This window comes from Podarcis cretensis (genome assembly GCF_951804945.1).
Source record: "Podarcis cretensis genome assembly, chromosome: 2".
In the NCBI taxonomy this organism is placed as follows: domain Eukaryota; kingdom Metazoa; phylum Chordata; class Lepidosauria; order Squamata; family Lacertidae; genus Podarcis; species Podarcis cretensis.
In genome coordinates, this window is record NC_137171.1 from 106916923 (window position 1) to 106937196 (window position 20274).

Genomic DNA, 20274 nt, shown 5'->3' on the forward strand with positions numbered 1-20274 from the left:
TACGATTCAGGAACCCCTTGATTTGCTGGATGAGGTCCCGTAGTTCCTTGTTGGAGCGCTCCAGCCGGGCTTTGGTGGCATTGGCATTGTCCAGCACAGCCTGTGCCCTCTGCTTCGCCTCACCTGCCCTTGCCTTTGCCTCGGCCACCTGCAAAGGACACACCAGGTCCCCTGGTCAGCCAGCAGGGGGAAGCAGAGGCCTAGGGATGCAGGGAGCATTGCATTCCAGGAACAGAGCCAGAGCTAACTGTTTACTGCCTTGAGAACAACGTCCAGGCCTTCGTTCTGCTGGTCTTTCCGATGAAACGAAATACGTGCAAACGGAAAAGCTCTAATGGGTTACCTTGCCTATAACACTGAGCTCTGCGGCTCCCCTCTGATGGCTTACCTGACGCAGCAGAACATCCACGTCAGCCACAGCGCGGCGCAGCTCCCCTTCGGCGTGGCGGGCTCGATCCAGCGCGTTGTCGGCTGTGGCCACGGCCCCGTTGCAGTTGAGGCCCCCGCAGTGGCGCCGGCCGTCTTCGTCACGGCAACCAGCCCCTCCGCAGGGGCTGCTGGAGCAGGGGACGTCCCCCGGAGCACCACACACCTAGAGAAGAGAGCTGTGATGGCCTGGGATTCGGACTCGGAGGCTGAACCTGAGGAATCCCAGCCTGCACAGGAGCCCCGCCTCCAGAACCAGCTGAGCCGGGGCTGGGGCTTGAGCCTGAAGGGTCCTCACCTGTGCTGGATCCTCAGGTGCAGGCACCAGCTGAGCCTGCTCTGGCTCCTGAGGTGATGGAGGACCCATTGCCTGCAGGTGCTCCACTCTCAGTCCCGTCAGGGGAAGCTGAGGTTGCCTCTGGGTCCAGTAACCCTCCAGCCTCTCCTGAGCTGCAGAGGCTCAGGGCAGAGAGGCGGCAGGAGGAGTGCTCGCCTCCAGGCCAGGAGAGGTGAGTCACCTGTGGACTGGGGCCGCCCTATGCCTTGGGGCAGATAAAAACCAGCCAGCCCCAGTCCCAGGTTGCGGGAGCAACATTGTTGGTAGCCTGTCCCTGCCTGCACCCTGTCCTGCTCTTCTGCCAGAGTTCCTGACCTCACCTGACTCCCTGCCTTGGACCCTGCTTAAGCATTGACGGACAGCCTCCATACCACACCCTCAACCTCGGACTGGACTCGGACCTCGCCGCACGGTTAGCCCTTGGGACCAGCACAAGAGCGTTGGAGGAAGCATGAAGAAACTTGCCAGCATTAAATCACATGAAATAAGTTTTTTTTAAAAAATAATAATACAGAATTGGCACAGGAGAGTCTGGTCCAATGGGCGCAGCAGCTCCTCTTCAGTAGGTCTTGCCCCTATGGAGCAGTTGAGGAGATGAAGGGCCCTGCCTCCCCGCAGCTGCCTAAGTCCTCCAGGGTTTCCCCTAAGCAATCTGAGGCTGTGCTTATGTGATGCTGATTTCTCCTCTGCCCTCTTCATGCCTCTCCTGGTACTGGGAGACCAGGAAGAGAGGGGAGCTTGTCACAGCAGGAAGGCCTCTTCACCAGCCAGACTCCTCTCTGCCTCTTGGCCTCCCTCATCCCACAGTCCTGCCCCCACGTCTACCTCTGATTCTGGACTTCTTTCTGCCACAGACTCCCTCCACTCGCTGTTACCTCTTCTGACAACCTCCTCCCAGTCTTCTCCCTCTGACCGCTCATTGTCATCTCACCACCAGTCCCTGGGCTCTGAGTCGTCTTCCCTTGGGGGTTCCCCAGCCAGTTCCCTCCTCACCATTCCTCTGCGTCCAACCAGTCCCTGACACTCGCCTGCTGTCAACATGTCTCCTTCCTCGCTCCGGCCACTTTTGCCTCTGGCCCTGCCCAACCACTGGTGTGTGGCCTTCAGGCGCTTGTTCAGAACAGAATGTGGCCCTCAAGAGGCGGGAAAAGGTTCCTCGCCTTTGCTCCGTGTGGTTCACAGAAAAGACGGGCACGTCGAAGTACCACAGAGTAACATTTCGCAGTAAAATACCAACAGGACATTAAGCAGAAACTGAAAAGTTCTTTCCTCTCAACCAAGACCTGACTGGCTACCTCAGGGATGCGGGGAGACTGTGACCCACCGTGTCACTAGTCCCCCTGGCCGGAGTCGATGAGAGCTGGAAGTCTGGCAGTATTTGGAAGGCCTCTGGTTCCCCATCTCTGGCTCTCACACACTTTACTTTGTGGTGTTTCCTTCCCAGAATACCTACCCACCTTCTCATTGATCCGATGCAGGCTCAGCCCTCTCACGCGTGTGGACAGGTCAGTCAGGGCTCGCCGGTTGGCTGCATTCTGCCGATTGAAAGCATCTCTCCGGGCTGCCATCAGGTGCTCCGTGCGTCGCCGGGATGCAGCCGATTGGCCGACAGGGCTGGAGAAACCCACCGTGGAAGCGTTGGCCCGGTGTTCCGCTTCCCGCGATTGGACAAAGGACTGGCGGACGCTGTCATAGGCTCCTGCCGGGGGAAGTGGGGGCGGGATTAAAGAACAGGACTATGAGGCCCTTGCCAGACCAGGCTTCCTCAACCTCGGCCCTCCAGATGTTTTTGGCCTACAACTCCCATGATCCCTTGCTAGCAGGACCGGTGGTCAGGGATGATGGGAATTGCAGCGTCAAAACATCTAGAGGGCCGAAGTTGAGGAAGCCTGTGCTAGACCTATGGGAAACCCCCATAATCATAATATATATGTCATCCATCTGACTGGGTTGCCCAGCCACTCTGGGCAGCTCCCAGTGAAATATAAAAAAACAGCATGAAACATTAAAAACTTCCCTATACATGCCTAGCCTCCACACTGGCTCATGAGCAGAGGCTGCAAGTCAAAAGGTTGTGGGGCCAGGGGGAGAACTGCAATTCTACGTTTGACGAAAGGGCTGGGTAAAAATGGGGGGTGGGGGGAGTATGTTTCTTACGTCACTTTGGACACGCACTTACCCAGCACATTGGCATTCTTGAGCGCCTCCAGCTGGCGCGCAAGGTCTGCCAGGCTGAGGTTCAGGGCCCGGGCGCCGCGTTCCAGCGTGCCTAGAGCATGGTTGGCGTTGAAGTTCCTGTCCTGGGTGGCCGTCAGCAACCCTTCCAGGCTGGTCAGCGTTTCTGTGACATCGGCAATCTCCTGGCTGGTGTGAGGACGTAAGTGGGAAGTGGGAGGGAGAAGATGAAGAAGAGAAGAAGAGTTTGGATTTGATATCCCGCTTTATCACTACCTTAAGGAGTCTCAAAGCGGCTAACATTCTCCTTTCCCTTCCTCCCCCACAACAAACACTCTGGGAGGTGAGTGGGGCTGAGAGACGTCAGAGAAGTGTGACTGGCCCAAGGTCACCCAGCAGCTGCATGTGGAGGAGCGGAGACGCGAACCCGGTTCACCAGATTACGAGTCCACCGCTCTTAACCACTACACCACACTGGCTCTCAGTGGGGAAAGAGGTGCACTGCCAGCCAGGACTAAACCACCCACTGCTCCTCTTCAGAAAAATGAAATTAATAACCTTTTCTAAAAAACAACAATCCTGAAGCCTTTCTTTTAGGAATTCTAGGTGCCGAAATCCCAAGGGAGCAGAAAAACTATTTATGTATGCAGCCACAGCTGCACGGATGTTATTGGCGCACAGATAGAAAGAAGATAAAGCCCCTACCAGAGAAGAATGGCAGATTAAGTTGATGGATTATGCCGAAATGGCTAAAGACCCAGAAGAATCAGAAATCAGGAAGACCAAAATTTTAATAAGGAATGGGGGAAATTTATAACCTATCTTAAAAAACATTGTATAAACAATTAAAATCGTTAGTAGGATTGGAATAGCACTTGTAGTTTAATGGTGAGTTTTGGAAACAACGGAGATGTAAAAGATGTGGGCTATTATAAAAGATGCAGGAGGAAATGATTAACAACAGGACCCACAAAAGTGAGGAGGGAAGTCCTAGAGATTCTTTGGGAATCTTGTGTCTAGGTTGTACGTTTGATATGTGAAGGTAAAGTTTTAATCTGAGAAACTTGCAAATACAGTGGTACCTCGGGTTAAGTACTTAATTCGTTCCGGAGGTCCGTTCTTAACCTGAAACTGTTCTTAACCTGAAGCACCACTTTAGCTAATAGGGCCTCCTGCTGCCGCCGCCCAATTTCTGTTCTCATTCTGAGGTAAAGTTCTTAACCCAAGGTACTATTTCTGGGTTAGCAGAGTCTGTAACCTGAAGCGTATGTAACCTGAAGCGTATGTAACCTGAGGTACCACTGTAAAAAAATGTAAGAAGAGAGAGAGAGAGAGAGAGAGAGAGAGAGAGAGAGGGAGAAGCCCAGCTCCCGAAACAAACTATGGTACCTGGGATTCTTTGGGAGAAGCCAAACAAAAGACAAAAATTGAATGCAGCAGCTCAGTTCCTACCCTGCCTACCCACTGCTCCTAGGCTCCAGCCAGGTCCATTTCTTCTGCACATGTACAGGTACCAAGGCCACCCGTCACTCACCGCAGCGAATCCATATTCTGCAAGAGGTGGGTGATTGCACTGGCGGTGGCGTTGCGGGCATTGACGATGGCCTGGACCGCACTCAGCTTGTCCTGGAGTCGGCGGAAGGTGCCCTCAAACGCCCCGGTGAGGCCCGTCTGCTGAAGCTGCTGGGCGCGCTGCGCCAGGCTGCGGGTTCGAGCGGCCAAATCCTGCACAATGCGGTCCCAGTCCCCAAAGCACTGGTGGCATGGCTGGCAGGCAGGGAACTCGCCGGCAAAACCTCGGGAGCACTGGTCGCAGCGCACACCCGAGACCCCCGGGAGGCAGGAGCAGTGCCCAGTGATGCGGTGGCATTGTGGCTTCTCGATCCCACGAGGGTCACAGTCGCAGGCTGCACGCAACATGAGAAGAAGAGTTTGGATTTGATATCCCGCTTTATCACTACCCAAAGGAGTCTCAAAGTGGCTAACATTCTCCTTTCCCTTCCTTCCCCACAACAAACACTCTGTGAAGTGGGTGGGGCTAAGAGCCTTCAAAGAAGTGTGACTGGCCCAAGGTCACCCAGCAGCTGCATGTGGAGGAGAGGAGACGTGAACCCGGTTCCCCAGATTACGAGACTACCGCTCTTAACCACTACACCACAGTGGCTCTCCAAAAACGCCATAAAGGAGAGAGAGAGTTATTCCTTCGCACATGGCATCTTCCAAGCGCTTCATCCCACATCAAGGGCTCCCCCACCTCCAAGGAAACCACCCATCTCTTTGTAGACCACATTTTCTTTTTTAAAAAAATAAATCATTTTTTAAAAAATTTCCAATAAAAAACATCCAATTTTTCTGGCCCATGTAGGACCAGTCTGGAAAGTTAACCTTGGTGAAGACTTGACGTTTTCATCCCCCAAAAAGTATTTGATTTGAGTTTCCATTGAAATGAGGCTGTATTCTAATATTTTAATGTATTTTAATCTTGTTTTTAAGTTGTGTTTCGGTCAATTTGTTTTTGTATCAGGTGTTAGCCCCCTGAGTCCAGTCTTGGCTGGGGAGGGCGGGGTATTATTCATAATAATAATAATAATAATAATAATAATAATAAATATTCAATCATAATACTTCAATTTAAAAAATAAAAAAATAAAATAAAAAAGATCACATTATAGTCCAAATTGTATTTATTAATTTCTTGGGGCTCCCCACGGTCTGGATCTCTGGAGCATATCTCCACATCTTAGTCCTGCTTCTCCTTGTTGTTTCCATATATTCCACATCTCAATATTAACACTTGGTAATATAGACCACATTTTAAAGCTGCATGGGCTACCGCCGGGGATCGTCTCTGACAAAGGTACCCTGTTCACAGCCCAGTTCATGCAGATGCTGGCACTGGAACTGTGCATTTCATCCACTCGCCATCCTGCGATGAATGCCGAGTTGGAGAAAACTGACATGACTTTACAGCAATATTTGTGCCGTTATGTCGGCTACCAGCACAGCAACTGGGTATCCCTTCTTCCTCTAGCAGAGTTCTCCTACGACAATGTGCTCTGTGTCTCCAACCAACAACCCCTTTCTTTGCCAACTAGGGATACACCCTCACACCTTTCCAGTAAGCATGGCTGAAGAAACAAATCCCTTAATAGTCTGAACCCAGGGTCTCCAAATCGCTCTTTGTAAAAAACACATTCTACTAGCTCTGCCTATTTAAATGCCATTCCTATTATTTCACCATGTGTGCTAGTAGAGTGTGATCTAGTATTAAATCGCCCACTCCAAATGGCTTCATAACAGAATCAAGAAGCTGAGTTGATCTCAAACGTTGTTGCTTGAAATATTAGGTAAAGGTAAAGGGGACCCCTGACCATTAGGTCCAGTTGTGGCCGACTCTGGGGTTGCGGTGCTCATCTCACTTTACTGGCCAAGGGAGCGGGCGTACAGCTTCCGGGTCAATTGGCCAGCATGACTAAGCCGCTTCTGGCGAACCAGAGCAGCACACGGAAACGCCGTTTACCTTCCCGCCGGAGAGGTACCTATTTATCTACTTGCACTATGACATGGTTTCAGACTGCTAGGTTGGCAGGAAGTAGGACCGAGCAACTGGAGCTCATCCCGTCGTTGGGATTCGAACCGCCGACCTTCTGATCTGCAAGTCCTAGGCTCTGTGGTTTAACCCACAGCGCCACCCTCGCACTTTCAAGCATATTGGTATGAGATTGGATACCCAGCCTTTTAGTGAGTCGTGTCCTTCAGAGAGTGGACTAGGCAGAAAAACGTCAATTTGGGCAGGAAGTGAGAGTCAGATGAAGTGCTGGATGTTTAGCCGGCGAGTTTGCTGAAACTGGGATGCAAATGTCAGCCTTTGAGAATCTAATGCTGGATTAATAGGTTGTGCTGCCTGCTTCAGCAGCCAGTTTGCTTCCAGTACATGATCAAATAAATATTACAAAAGGCACAGGAAGTCTCCAGTGCATTGTAATTTACCAGTAGACTCTCAATGAAGTAGGAAGATTCCCCTTTCTTAAACAACGGCTTGGACTCAAGAGTTCCTTCTGTGCAAGCAGAAGGAACCCAATTCTGGAGCATCTCTTGACCCTTAGGAAGTGTCGTTTTGCGGGGGAGAGGTGAAAGGGGCTGAAATGTGAAATAGGGGTAAACCCCTCTGAGCAAACATAATTTAATTCATAGTTCTCGGAATCCAAACCATCACCTTCATGGGCATCAAGACCAGAAACTCGCTTAAATGAAATAAAAACATTTTCAGGATCCCTGCACAGCCCAGAGCAACGGCAGGGTTTCAGAATACGCAGCACTCACCTCTGCACTGCTGGCTGGGCTCCCCCCAATGGTTCTCCTGGCATTCCGAGCAGGTGCGGCCCCCGAAACCTGGCCGACATTGGCATTGCCCTGTAAACTACAAGGCAGGCGCAGTTTGCATGACAACTTCAAGAACTCCCCAAAGCGAGCCCTTTGTACCCTGCCCCGTGGAAAAGTGAGACACGGAAGCCATTGCCATGGTAAAAAAGCAAAGATTTGGATCCTCCCCGGGTACCCTAACCACTGCTTCACACTACCTCTCAGCTCCTAACCCTAGCTGGGTCTAAGGAAGGACAAATAAGTGCATATAAAAAGGGGGAGATCTTAATGACTGGTATTTTAGTAAACCCCAAGAGCCCAGTTTGAAGGATTAACACTCTAAAATGGAGTGGGGATTGGTATGCTTAATTCATGGGGACAATAAAGTTTTAAAACTGTTCAGTTGAAGATACTTGACAGAAGAGCAGAATCATACAGCTGTAGCTTATACTGGATGTGTCAGTCAACAGATTGCCCACTAGTTATCTATGAGCTAGAATCTTCAGTATGGCTGTTATAGGGGCATTCATTGTTGAATCTGTGTTGGAAGGAAAATCTTTTACTGACATTGGTCCAAGTGTATGAAATGTCCACAATGTTAACCATCTCCTTTAGGAGGTGTGAACCAGCCATTTTTCTCATGTAACTGTACTAGTGATTTATAGGACTGCTGTGCTCTTGCTAGGTTATATTGGTTCTTATTTGCTCCAAACTGTACTCTGGCTTTTCCTTTGACTAATGTGGCGATCTGCATGATGACAGATTCTGTAGAATAGGCACTACTCCAACCTTGTTTAGTAAGCAGCTCCATGCATAATGCACCTCCACCAAGAACATACCAGCCCGTGTGCACGGGAGACACCACTCTCACAAATGGAGGATCAAAGGGAAAGTTATCCTTAAAAGAGAAGTTGAGCAAAATATATTCTACACCTTCTTTTTCTTTTAAGACTTGAAGATCACTATGCAACGGGCTGTCAGGATCAACCCTTAGAAGTTTTACATGCCAGTCATATAGGCTGTCATTTACAAGTTCCACTGAATAAATCCCTGACTTGTAACTCTGCGACCTATATATATCCCTGAGTTCTTTCATAAGTTGATCTGAAGCCTGGGCAGACCCAGAGACTGCACCATTTAGATGGTCTTGCCTTTGACTCTCTCAGATTTTTTCTAGGAGTGCCAGGTTCTCTTTTTCAATGGCGTCATCCTCTGCCTTCTTTCCATCGACAGGTTCTTCCTCCTTCATATCATAATGATCCAGATCAATATCTTCACCCATATCTTCCTCCTCCACTTCTTCTGATGTAACCTCTTCCATTGTTCCATTCTGGCCAGTCGGCAATGGTTGATCTAACATTTCAACATCGGTGAAATATACTCAGAGTTGAGAGTGGATTTCATGCTCTTTATTCAGCTCATAGCGGTGAGGAGGAATGAATGTCCCCCCAAAGTATCTGCTTTATATACATTATTTACACAATGGGCTGCATGTGATTGGCTAATTCCGGAATTCTTCTGTAGGTCAATCAGGTTGTGGATTCACTTCCATCTGGAGCTAGATTGGGTGGTTCCTGCAGACCAATCATACTGCTGCATTGTTCTAGGACCAATCAGACTGCTGCATTTTGGATCCTATTCAACTCAGTACATAACAATCGGGATGCTGGGGAAGATTATATAGTCTGCAGAGGTCACATATCAATCGTTTCAATTGTTGGAGAAGCAGAGTATTGCTCTTTTTAATATCATCTAAACGCTCCAATACTGAAGTCAAGTTGGGGTCATCTGATTCCACAAACGATATTGGCGATGAAGAGGGATAAGACTCTGTGATGTTGCAGTTGGAAGCCTCGCAACGCCAACACCGCCGCCGCTCACCTTCCACTGCTTAGCATGTCCCATAAAGTCCCAGGTTCAACCTCTGGCATTTCCAGGAAGGGCTGGCAGCATCTCTGTCTGAGGCCCTGCAGTGCTGCTGCCAGTCAGTGTAGACGCTACTGAGCTGGATGGACCAATGGGCTGGCTCAGGGTAAGGCAGCTTCCTGTGTTCCTATGCTCTCCCCTCCCCTTGTTTCTAACACAGCTTTGCACCAGATCAGGGGTGTGAAAAAGAGGCCCTCCAGACCTCTCTACCTCCCCAAGCCACTACTGTTACTGGCCCTAATTTGCCCCCCAATGTATCTTTGAATTGTAGCATTGGAAGGGTCCCAAAGAGTCATCTGGCCCACCCCCTGCCTGGATGGAGGATGGAAGCAATGGAAGTACAGAAACCAGCCTGCAAAGGTACATATTTACTTTCACGGTTTCACCCCCCTTTGTTTCTGCTGATCCCTGGCCTTCAGAAGGTTCCCTAGAAGAAAATGCTGCCCTCCCGCTCCTGCCCTAGAGGCTCCCAGCCTCGCCCGGCACACAGCTTCCCATCCTAACCTGATTGCAAGCCGAGCTCAGGGAGTACTGCGGGTGGCAGTCGCAGGGCTGGCAGCCTTGACCGCTGGCCAGGTTCCAGAAGTTGGGAGCGCAGCGGTCGCAGTTCTGCCCCTGGACGTTGGGCAGGCACTGGCATTGCCCGCTGTACCGCTCGCACTGGCACTGGTCCTGCGACGGGCACTGGCTGCGAACTGTGCCCAAGAAGTTACAGGAGCAACCTGCAGGGAGGGAAGGCACAGAAACACCATACACAAGAGAAACACCGGTGCTTTCAAAATGGCGGGTCGAAGAAGGAGGCTCCGCTTGGAGGGTGAAGCAATGGATCGGCACGAAAATTAAATATGCAATCATGTAGATTTAAAAAGAAGCCACACCTCATCTGGGCATAAGAAACCTAGCAGCTTTCACACTTCAGCAAGGTACTGCGGGGGGGGGGGGGATATGGGGCAGGAAGGGGCATGGCAGATAATCGGACTCCTAAATTGTTCCCCACAAGCCTTTGTGTGTGATAAAGCAGCCATCCATGTTCTGTGTGGAAGGCAAAGAAGCCTTCCTTCTTATCACTGCACCCCAGCCCCCAGCAACATTACTAGTCCCATTTATTAGCAATCCTGAGGATTAGAAACCGGATTTTTGTGTTTTGTTTCATCCCCCCCTTTCCTATTTTTTAAAAAAAGAAACAAAAAGCTCACATTCTTGGTCCTCTGAAATATGACACATACTGAATTAGAACACCAAGTTCCTGACAGCATTTTGAAGACAAGCTTTCCTCTTGGGTCTCAATATAAGTGGCCTTACTTACAGGAAGGGAACATAGGTGCCTTAGGGGGTTTCATTCGCAGTTAACGATTTTGTTGAGATCCGAACTTGGGAATAATAAAATGATATGTGGTTAAGATTTAAGGTGCAGCTGGCCCCGGGACCATAAGCCCTGAGTGTTTGCGGTGATCTCCTTCCCCCATAAAATTAACAGGCCGCTGTCAACAAAATAATCGGGAAGCCTGAGGCCTGATCCTCTTTCGTTTACTGAAGGACCACCAAGAGTCAAGGTTAGGCAGGTAGCGATGGGAGCAACATGTGCCGGATGGAAAACACATCTCTCTCCACAAGAGACACTCACGGCGGCAGGTGCGTCGTGTGGCATCCCCATAATAGCCTCCCTGGCAGTGTTGGCACTGGTCGCCCTCAGTGTGGTAGAGGCAGCGGAGGCAGCGGCCTGTGCGCCGGTCACAAGATCCCGGATCTGCCACATCAATGTTGCTGTTGCACGCGCAGGGCTGGCACTGCCCCCTGGCCTGCCAAGGGTTGCCGTAGTAACCAGGAGCGCACTCGTCACAGCGCGGGCCTGTGTGAGGTAAAAGGCGCTGTGTGAGATAAAAGGCGTCATTTATGAGGTAAAATGGAGCCCAGTCCCCATCTCCACTGCAATACACACATAAACCGCGACCACAGGTCTATCAATGTACTCATGTTCCCAGAGAAGCGTGACTTGAGAAGGAGGTTACAATGTGGCCTTCTGTCTCTGTTACACCCCTTCCTCATCTCTTCTCAAGCTCCCAGTCCTAGGGCTACAGGGCGCTAGAAAGTTGGACTTGCCTGTATAGCCTGGGAGGCAGCTACAAACTACTGTCCCAGAGCGGCCATCTTGGCGGCAAGAAGCAGCAAAATGGCGTCCAGAGCCAGGTGCCTCAGGGCAGGGACAGGGCCGGCAATGGCCCCCTGAAGCCAGTGATGGGTTCCCATAGAATCCGGACACGCAACTGCAATTTGGGGGAACAAAAAAAAGGGTTTGATGAACATATTTGTTGCCATTGGTGTGGGGGCCCATCCCCAGGGCTGTTTGCAGATTGTGGTTTGGTCCTTTGGAAGTTAGGCCTCGCCAGGAGGCCTTTCCCTCTGGACTTCATACACATGGATACACCCCCTACTTCCACCAGGGGCTGTCCCAAGATGCTCACCTTTGGCATCGATCTCCTTCTGTGTGGCCCCGGCAATGCAAACAGCTGCCCGTCCGTGGGTCGCATTCCTCCGAGCGCCCGTTGCAGTGGCATGGGCGGCAGCTGGGGAAGCCCCAGTGGCCGGGCTGGCAGTGGTCACAGCGCGGCCCAAAGGCACCAGGCCGGCATGGGCACTGCCCGTTGAAGTTGTCGCAGAAACTGCTCAGAGAGCCTTCGCTGTTGCACTGGCACACTGCAAGGGGAGAGGGGGAGAAGTCACGCACATGCTCCCTGCTGCTGCTCCTCCTGACACACAAGGTAACGATCCGTGGACGCCTCCTGCCCTGCTCATCACGTGCTGCAGTCCGTCCCCCACCATATGCAAACCCCCTTCACCCGTGTCTGCTAGGGTGCTGCACAGTCTGTTCCGAGAAGTTTCAACATCCAATTATGCAAATCAGAGAATGGAAACGTGCTTGCTTTGCATTAAAATTAATGCGCTCGCACAATCTTTTCCTGAACCTGATCATTTAAGATTTTTGCAGCGTCTGTCAGCTAATGGCAGGATGAAGAGGTACATCAAAGGAAGAGAAAAATAAAGAGGGCATCTACAGAAATGCACAATTGCTCCAGTTTTGTAAAAAAACCAAACGAACCCTGTAGTTTGAGTGCTTGGAAAGTGCTATGATATCTGTAATAGAAGAGCTGTCTTGAGTAAAGTAAAAAGCAAAGTGAGCTCGTTTGCAAGCATGGTGCAAGTGCAGAATTGGTTCCATTGGTGCGTTTGCACTGCGCTGACCTCACCGCTGCCTTACTTGCCCCCTTCTGGATGAGTCGTGACTCAGGTGAAAGGAGGTCAGGTAAGCACCCCTGCCTTGTCAGCTGCTACTGGGAGGGATTAATAGTGGGTGGAGGAGCAAGAGGGAGGCAGGGGGCATGTTATCATTTCCTCCCCCCATATTTCCTCCCCCCATATTGCCCCAACTCTGCAAGCAGCTCCTCTTCTGCAACCCAAGGAGGCGTTTCAAATGTGGGTTTGCACTTTGGTGCAACGGCAGGAGCAAGAGGAGACCGGACAACTCTCTGTTCCCAGTGGTTCCGTCCTAGCAGAATGTTTACATCAGCACTGACTGAAACGCAGGAGCCCAGAGAGGATTGGCCCATGCTTTCAAAAGGAAAGACGAAAGAGTTTGGGGAGGAAAGGGCGGAACCTGAATTATACTCACCTTTGCAGCCACCGGGCCCAAAGCCGTAGGTGCCGGGGGAGCAACGTTCACAGCGGCGGCCTATGACGTGAGGCTTGCACTGGCACTGCCCCCCATCCGGACGGCACTCGGAGCTCAGCGATCCCTGGGGGCTGCACAGGCAGGCTGGGGGCAAAGGGAGAGTGAGTAGGAGGCAGGAGAACGAAAGGAAAGAAGTGCCCTTCTGCTACAAGCCAGCAGGAGCCTCTCTTCCTCTGATATACATAAAAGGGCCTGTGAAAGACACTGAGAGAGGTTGCAATGGCCGTAGCTCAGTGGCAGAGCCTCTGCTTTGCGTGCAGAAGGTTGCTGGTTCGATCCCTGGAATCTCCAGGCAGGGCTGCGAATGTATCTTGCCCAAAAACTTGGAGAGCTGCCGCAAGGCAGTATAGGCCTACATGGCTCAGGTGGTAGAGTATAAGACTCTTGATTTCAAGGTCGTGAGTTTGAGCCCCATGCTAGGCAAAAGATTCCAGCATTGCAGGCAGTTGGGCCAGTCATCTGGCTCAGCCAAAGGCAGCTGCCGACACGCCCCCAGCTTGCCCACTCCAGTATAAGATGGCAAGAAGCATTATCTATGTGGCACGGGCAGCCCCACCCATGCATGCAACCTAGCAAGGATGTGGCGCAGCATTGCTCCCTCTTAGTGTGGGCCTTTTGGGTACCACCTCTCTCAGCTCACCCTGAACCCCCTGTAGCACTTGGGAACATTTCCATTGCTTAGGTAACCCATTCCTGTGCAGTAAGGATGTATTGCATAGTGAGTTGGTGGTAATAAAGGTAAAGGGACCCCTGACCATTAGGTCCAGTTGTGGCCGACTCCGGGGTTGCGGCGCTCATCTCGCTTTACTGGCCGAGGGAGCCGGCGTACAGCTTCCGGGTCATGTGGCCAGCATGACTCAGCCACTTCTGGTGAACCAGAGCAGCGCACGGAAACACCATTTACCTTCCAGCCAGAGTGGTACCTATTTATCTACTTGCACTTTGACATGCTTTCAAACTTCTAGGTTGGCAGGAGCAGGGACTGAGCAATGGGAGCTCACCCCGTCACAGGGATTCGAACCGCTGACCTTCTGATCGGCAAGTCCTAGGCTCTGTGGTTTAACCCACAGCACCATCTGCGTCCCTGTGAGTTGGTGGTAGTTGCTTGTTTATAACACTCACGTAGTGCCCCCTGGTGGATGATGGCCGACATGCTGGTGAGCAAGGTGACGCAAGGCTCCGGCGTCGGCGCCTTAACCACGGGCCGAGCCTGCTGGGCGCAGCGGTAGCGCTCAAAGGTCTCCTTGCGGGCGATGGAGGCGGCGTCCCCAGCGATGAACATCTCCAGGGAGGAATAGCGTGGCATCAGGACCAGCTGAGTAGGAAGGGGAGCGAGAGGGAGGCAGAGAGGAGGGGTTATTTGTAGCAGTCCACGGTTCCCCCTACAGAAGATGCAATCAGAGTCTCAGTACTTACAGAGTCCAGCAGCACCGCAGCCCCTTGCAAATGGTCACGTCCTCCGTAGTGGGTGAACTCTACCCGAATGGTGTAGCTGAGCCCTTGCTCCAGACAGACTGGCTGGGGCAGCACCACAAACCTACAGAGCAAGAAAAGGCCCGTTTACAGCAAAGGGGAGCGGAGGGCCTGGCATTTTATTTTTGCTGTGTGTGATGATCCTACGGTGTCTTCCTGAATGCCAAGGATGGGAAGGAACCGCCTGCCCCACTGACTGGCTTGCTCCCCACTGACTGGCACATCTAGGCAGCCTGCTTTGTCCCCTGCAACGGATGGGAAGGCGCTGCTGACTTCAGCAGAGCTCTGGAAGGAGTCTGTGTAAGAGGCAGGGAAGAGAAGTTCTCCCGGGTGAGACCACTAATTCCTGGTTGGTTTTTAAAATTGCTTTTATTAGAGATTTTCTTGGGTTTACAAAAGAACACACAGTGGTACCTCGATTCTTGAACGTTTCTGTTGGCGAATGTTTCGGAACTCGAATGCCGAAAACTCAGAAGTAAATGCTTCTGTTTTTGAACGCGCCCCGGAAGTAAAACAGCTTCTTCTGCGTGCTTCTCAATTTTCTCAATGAAATTTGCAGACCATCCTTTGCACCTTGGTTTTTGAACGTTTTGGAACTCGGACGGTCTTCCGGAATGGGTTGCGTTCAAGAACCGAGGTACCACTGTACATCATCTCTCTTTTCAGATTATAAAGTCATTTCTACAGATAAGTTATATTCAACGCAAGACGTGAATGCTGTATATGGCATAAGGTTGAGGGGGGGGAGAGGAAAAGAGAGGTGGGGAGAGAGAAGGGGGGAGAGGGGAGCATTGTATGTTTTTCATCACTCACCGGGATGAAGGTGGCAGAGCCGTCGTCATGACATCGTCGGCAGGGATGGTGTTTCCACAGGGGCTGCTGGGGGGGATGGGCCCAGGCCGGACCACAGATACTTTCACCTCTTCCCACTTTCCTGGAAGCTGAGTAAAAAGGAGGACTTACAATGTGGCTGCATGAGATGTGGAGGCAGGCCAAGGGTAAGATGGCACCCCCTCAGAAACAGCCTTTAAGCTGTTTTTTTGGTTTAGGGGGAACAGCCGTAGCTGACTGCAAATGGTCTCAAGTTCCACCTCGGGTATTTCCAGGCCGGGTGGGGAGAGAAGGCTGCCCTGAAATCCAGAACAGACCTGGAAGATTTGGGAACTCCAGGGCAAAGGCAACACTGAATTCCGAACGATTTCAAAGTTTACATTTCTTCAAGCTGAAGCTCAGAACATTCTGAACTCTGAAAAGCTGAATTCTGGGATTAGACTTCTTAATTCTAATATATATAGGGAGGTAGCCGTGTTGGTCTGCAGTAGTCAAAACAAAATAAAAAAATTCCTTCTAGTAGCACTTTAGAGACCAACTAAGTTTGTTATCGGTATGAGCTTTTGTGTGCATGCACACTCGGTATCTGAAGAAGTGTGCATGCACACGAAAGCTCATACCAATAACAAACTTAGTTGGTCTCTAAGGTGCTACTGGAAGGATTTTTTTTATTTAATTGGAATATAGTATTTCGTGCTAAAGCATTGTATGTCGCTGACCTATTGGGTGATATTCAGCTAAGCTTTACTCGGAATAGACCCATTGAAATGGATGGATATGACTAAGGCCTCATCCACACGTCCTTTTTCCTGCCACTTTCCCCCAGGAAAACCCGCAGTTTAGCACTGAATTAGAAGAAACGGTAATCGGATTCTCAGCAGATTTCCATTCGTTCCGTTTTAGTGCTAAGGAGCAGGTCTTCCAGGGGAAAGCAGCGGGGCAGAGGCGAAACTTTATTTATTCCCCCGAGAAATGCTTGCTCTGAACTTCATGTACAGCTCTGAATGCTTCGCTAAAGAGTTTGATATATATGTGAAGATCAGAAGCCCAAACTGCACATCCCCTGTTTCTTTATGAATGGAGCAGAAGTATTGTAGGACGGTAGGGAAAAGCAGAGGCACCTGAGGCTCATAGCGCAGCAGAATGTCATACTCCATGGAGAAGGGCACATTGTTGACCTGGAACTCCACCACAGCGCCCTCCAGCACCCGGGCAAACCCCAGCCCTGTCCACGTAGCCGGGTGGCCCGTGAGGTGCACACGCTCCATGACTTCAGCTCCCTGCCAAGAGAAAGATCCGTAAGACTTTGTGCTTCTCTTAGTTAGTTAGTTGTTGGGTGGTGCTGTGGGTTAAACCACAGAGCCTAGGACTTGCTGATCAGAAGGTTGGCGGTTCGAATCCCCGCGACGGGGTGAGCTCCCGTTGCTCGGTCCCTGCTCCTGCCCACCTAGCAGTTCAAAAGCACGTCAAAGTGCAAGTAGATAAATAGGTACCGCTCTGGCGGGAAGGTAAATGGTGTTTCTGTGCGCTGCTCTGGTTCGCCAGAAGCGGCTTTGTCATGCTGGCCACATGACCTGGAAGCTGTATGCCAGCTCCCTCGGCCAATAAAGCAAGATGAGCGCCGCAACCCCAGAGTCGTCCGTGACTGGACCTAATGGTCAGGGGTCCCTTTACCTTTAACCTGGTGCTAATGCTCTTGGACTACAACTCCCATCAGCCCCAGCCATCCAGACGGGGTTGGACTAGGGTACCCTTCCAACTCCTCGAAACCCTGGCCGGTCAGGGTAGACACTACTGTCGGTACTCAGCAGAGAACACTTTCCTACACCCCTGCATTTAAGCAACTGCAGGCCCACGTCCTCACCTGGAGAAGCCGGGCCTCTTCCGCTTCATACGTATAATGGTCCAACGCGGTGCGGTAATAGCCGGTCTGCACTTGGCTGCACTGCCTGCCCACCATGTGGCTGCGGCAGCGGCACTGCCCCGTCTCCATGGCACACCTGTAGCAAGGCAAAGCGGGAGGCTCAAACGGGGAAGGCGGTTCTAGCCCATGAGAGCACGCTCACCCGCTTCCTGGCACAGGGATGGGCAAATCTGTCTATTCCACTTTCTCATTTTTCTACACTTATGTCCCTCTCTCCACATTTCCAAATCGGGTTTCTTCAAGTCCTCGTGAAAATTCATTGATGATTTTCTCCCAACGTACAAGTTTGGCCAATAGACACGTTTTTGCAAAGCAATTTCCCCCTCCCTGAATGTGTTTGTTAGGCACAATTCTCCCCCGCCACGCGTGTTTTTGCACACATTACTCGCTCGGAGAACTGCAGAGTTTGGAGAAACGCAAATTTTGAAAGGTGCCTGTGTTTCAGTCCACTATTGTTTTGGAAGGTGTGAATTAACCAGGTCCATCTCAAAATACAGCCCCAAATCATTTTCCTCTCTCCATCTCCAGTACCAAGCTAAAAGGGCCTTGCATGGAAGGTGCTGGGAGGCTGCTCCCTTGCTGAATAAAGCTAAGCAAGTTCAGTTCTGGCCAATGAACAAGGCTTGCTGCCTTGAGTTCCCCAGCAGAGAGGTGGGGGTAGAAATTCAAGAAATAAATAAGCAAATAAAGAGGAGATGAGGGCTGCATCTCTTTCCTCACCTCTCCTTCCAAAGTGACCGTCCTATCTCTGGCACAGCAGATCGTGCTGTGCCTCTCACAAACCCTCCTATATGGGTTGGGGAGCAGAAGAGCTTTGCTGGATCAGGCCAGCACACCAAATGCCCTGCGGGAAGCCCGAAAGCAGGACCCAAGGGCAAAAGCCCTGTCCCTTCCTGCAGTTTCGAGCGACTGCAGGAAAACTCACTGCAGGTCCTTTTCATGCAAAGAGATTGCTCCTCAGCTGATTTGCAAAGCCCACATTTTGGTCTATGGTGTGGGTAAAAGCCTCAGCGCCTAGGACTTGCCGATCGAAAGGTTGGGTGGTAGGAATCCCCGCGGCGGGGTGCGCTCCCGCTGCTCGGTCCCAGCGCCTGCCAACCTAGCAGTTCGAAAGCACCCCCGGGTGCAAGTAGATAAATAGGGACTGCTTACCAGCAGGAAGGTAAACGGCGTTTCCGTGTGCGGCTCTGGCTCTGGCTCTGGCCAGAGCAGCGATGTCACGCTGGCCACGTGACCCGGAAGTGTCTCCGGACAGCGCTGGCCCCCGGCCTCTTGAGTGAGATGGGCGCACATCCCCAGAGTCTGTCAAGACTGGCCCGTACGGGCAGGGGTACCTTTACCTTTACCTTTATTGCTTATTGGGGGACGCGGGTGGCGCTGTGGGTTAAACCACAGAGCCTAGGGCTTGCCGATCAGAAGGTTGGCGGTTCGAATCCCCGCAACGGCGTGAGCTCCTGTTGCTCGGTCCCTGCTCCTGCCAACCTAGCAGTTCGAAAGCACCTCAAAGTGCAAGTAGATAAATAGGTACCGCTCCGGCGGGAAGGTAAACAGTGTTTCCGTGCGCTGCTCTGGTTCGCCAGAAGCGGCTTAGTCATGCTGGCCACGTGACCCGGAAGCTGAACGCTGGCTCCCTCGGCCAGTAAAGCGAGATGAGCGCCGCAACCCCAGAGTCGGTCACGACTGGACCTAATGGTCAGGGGTCCCTCTGCCTCATTGATTATTGGGTTTCTATCCCACCCTCCCTCCTCAAGCGCCCCTTGTTGGGATCGTGCTCCCAGTCCCACCTTCCTCAGCCTCCCCCACCCACCCAGGACGCTCTCTCCAGCGCCCCCTTACTGGTTGTCGCGGGCACCCCCTACGTCACAGTCGCAAGGCCGGCAGCCATGAATGTCAGGGCTCAGAGCCCAGTGCTCCGGCTGAAAAAAAGAGACACAATTATGTGTCAGCCAGTCTGGGGGGGGGGACCCAAGCAAAGGGAAAGGAGGGGGAGCAGGGCAGCCTGTTACTCACCAGGCATTGGTTGCAGCTGCGCCCGGTCACCAAACGTTTGCAGAAGCAGTCGCCTGCAATGGCGTCACATTGGGGCCCGTCCTGCACTGTGCCCCGGGGGTCGCACTGGCAGCCTGGTGGGTTAAAGACAAAAATAACTGAGTGCATAGAAGAACAAGCCTTGCTAGAGCAGCCCCAGCATGGCTTCTGCAAGAGCAAGCCTTCTCTCATGAATCTATTAAGAGTTGAAAGTGCCAGCCAGCACAGAGAGAGAGAGAGAGAGAGAGAGAGGTGATCCAGTTGACTCTGAGCTCATCCACACTTGTCCCATTATTTCTAGGCACAGATCAGAGAAATTCTGCTGTTTACTGCTGAACTGGAGCAAACATCAATCTGTAGAATTAATTACGCACTCACTCAGATTTGTTACACCCAAGGCTTTTTTTCCCATCTGGAACTCGCTGGAACTCAGTTCCGGCACCTCTAAGGTGGGTGCCATTGCCATGATAAGAGAACAAGAGATCATGGTGAGTTCCGTGAGCACCTCTTTTTCTGGAAAAATAGCACTGGTTTCATCCCACGCCTCCTTCAAACAGGAGTTCAGGGGGTTGCCCACAACCAACAGATAAAATGAGATCACGCCATTAACACTTTTATTGACTTTTGTCCTGAGAGTGAGCTACAGGAATGTGTAGGAATTTGAGCACAGGTCTCCTCAAAGTCTTGTTCCAGCTTTCCCCAACCTGGTGCCTTCCAGTTTTTTGGACCCATCAGCCCCAGCGAGCCTTTCCAAGAGTCAAGGATGATGGGAACTGAAGTCTAACCAGTTTGTGGTTAGCCTGTCTTGCACTGTATGCCAGTGGTTCTCTGGGCCACACTTTCAGAATAAAAACTTGCTCACATCACACCAAATTTTTTATTGATAAGAAATACATTGGAAAATGAAAAGAAACAACTCCTAGCATTGTCCTGGGATCGTCCTCAGTATCACTTGATGCTCTTGTTCTTATTTTGAAAAGATTTGCAGGCCCACATTTTACATTTGATGGCTTAATCCCCAGATAATCATTGTTCTATACTGATTACCAGTGAAAACACAAGGAT

The 20274-nt window shown here is 51.3% G+C and overlaps 1 protein-coding gene and 1 pseudogene across 2 annotated transcripts in view; both read right to left on the reverse strand.

The window, feature by feature from the left end:
* The window catches only part of LAMB2 (laminin subunit beta 2), a 60732-nt gene that overhangs the window by 10817 nt on the left and 29641 nt on the right, over window positions 1-20274 (reverse strand). Inside the window, exons 11-28 of the mRNA XM_079957726.1 lie at window positions 19192-19304; window positions 19018-19097; window positions 17122-17257; window positions 16379-16537; window positions 15240-15367; window positions 14370-14490; window positions 14076-14268; window positions 12894-13037; window positions 11689-11920; window positions 11327-11490; window positions 10851-11075; window positions 9731-9948; window positions 7262-7358; window positions 4473-4845; window positions 2943-3127; window positions 2221-2462; window positions 389-592; window positions 4-148 (exon numbers count right to left, since the gene is read on the reverse strand). Coding sequence (XP_079813852.1) covers window positions 4-148; window positions 389-592; window positions 2221-2462; window positions 2943-3127; window positions 4473-4845; window positions 7262-7358; window positions 9731-9948; window positions 10851-11075; window positions 11327-11490; window positions 11689-11920; window positions 12894-13037; window positions 14076-14268; window positions 14370-14490; window positions 15240-15367; window positions 16379-16537; window positions 17122-17257; window positions 19018-19097; window positions 19192-19304 — 3159 coding nt within the window. The remainder of the gene's footprint in view (window positions 1-3; window positions 149-388; window positions 593-2220; window positions 2463-2942; window positions 3128-4472; window positions 4846-7261; window positions 7359-9730; window positions 9949-10850; window positions 11076-11326; window positions 11491-11688; window positions 11921-12893; window positions 13038-14075; window positions 14269-14369; window positions 14491-15239; window positions 15368-16378; window positions 16538-17121; window positions 17258-19017; window positions 19098-19191; window positions 19305-20274) is intronic.
* Window positions 7532-8665, reverse strand: LOC307208990 (ubiquitin-conjugating enzyme E2 Q2 pseudogene; annotated as a pseudogene). The gene has a single exon. The product of its transcript is annotated as a ubiquitin-conjugating enzyme E2 Q2 pseudogene (transcript).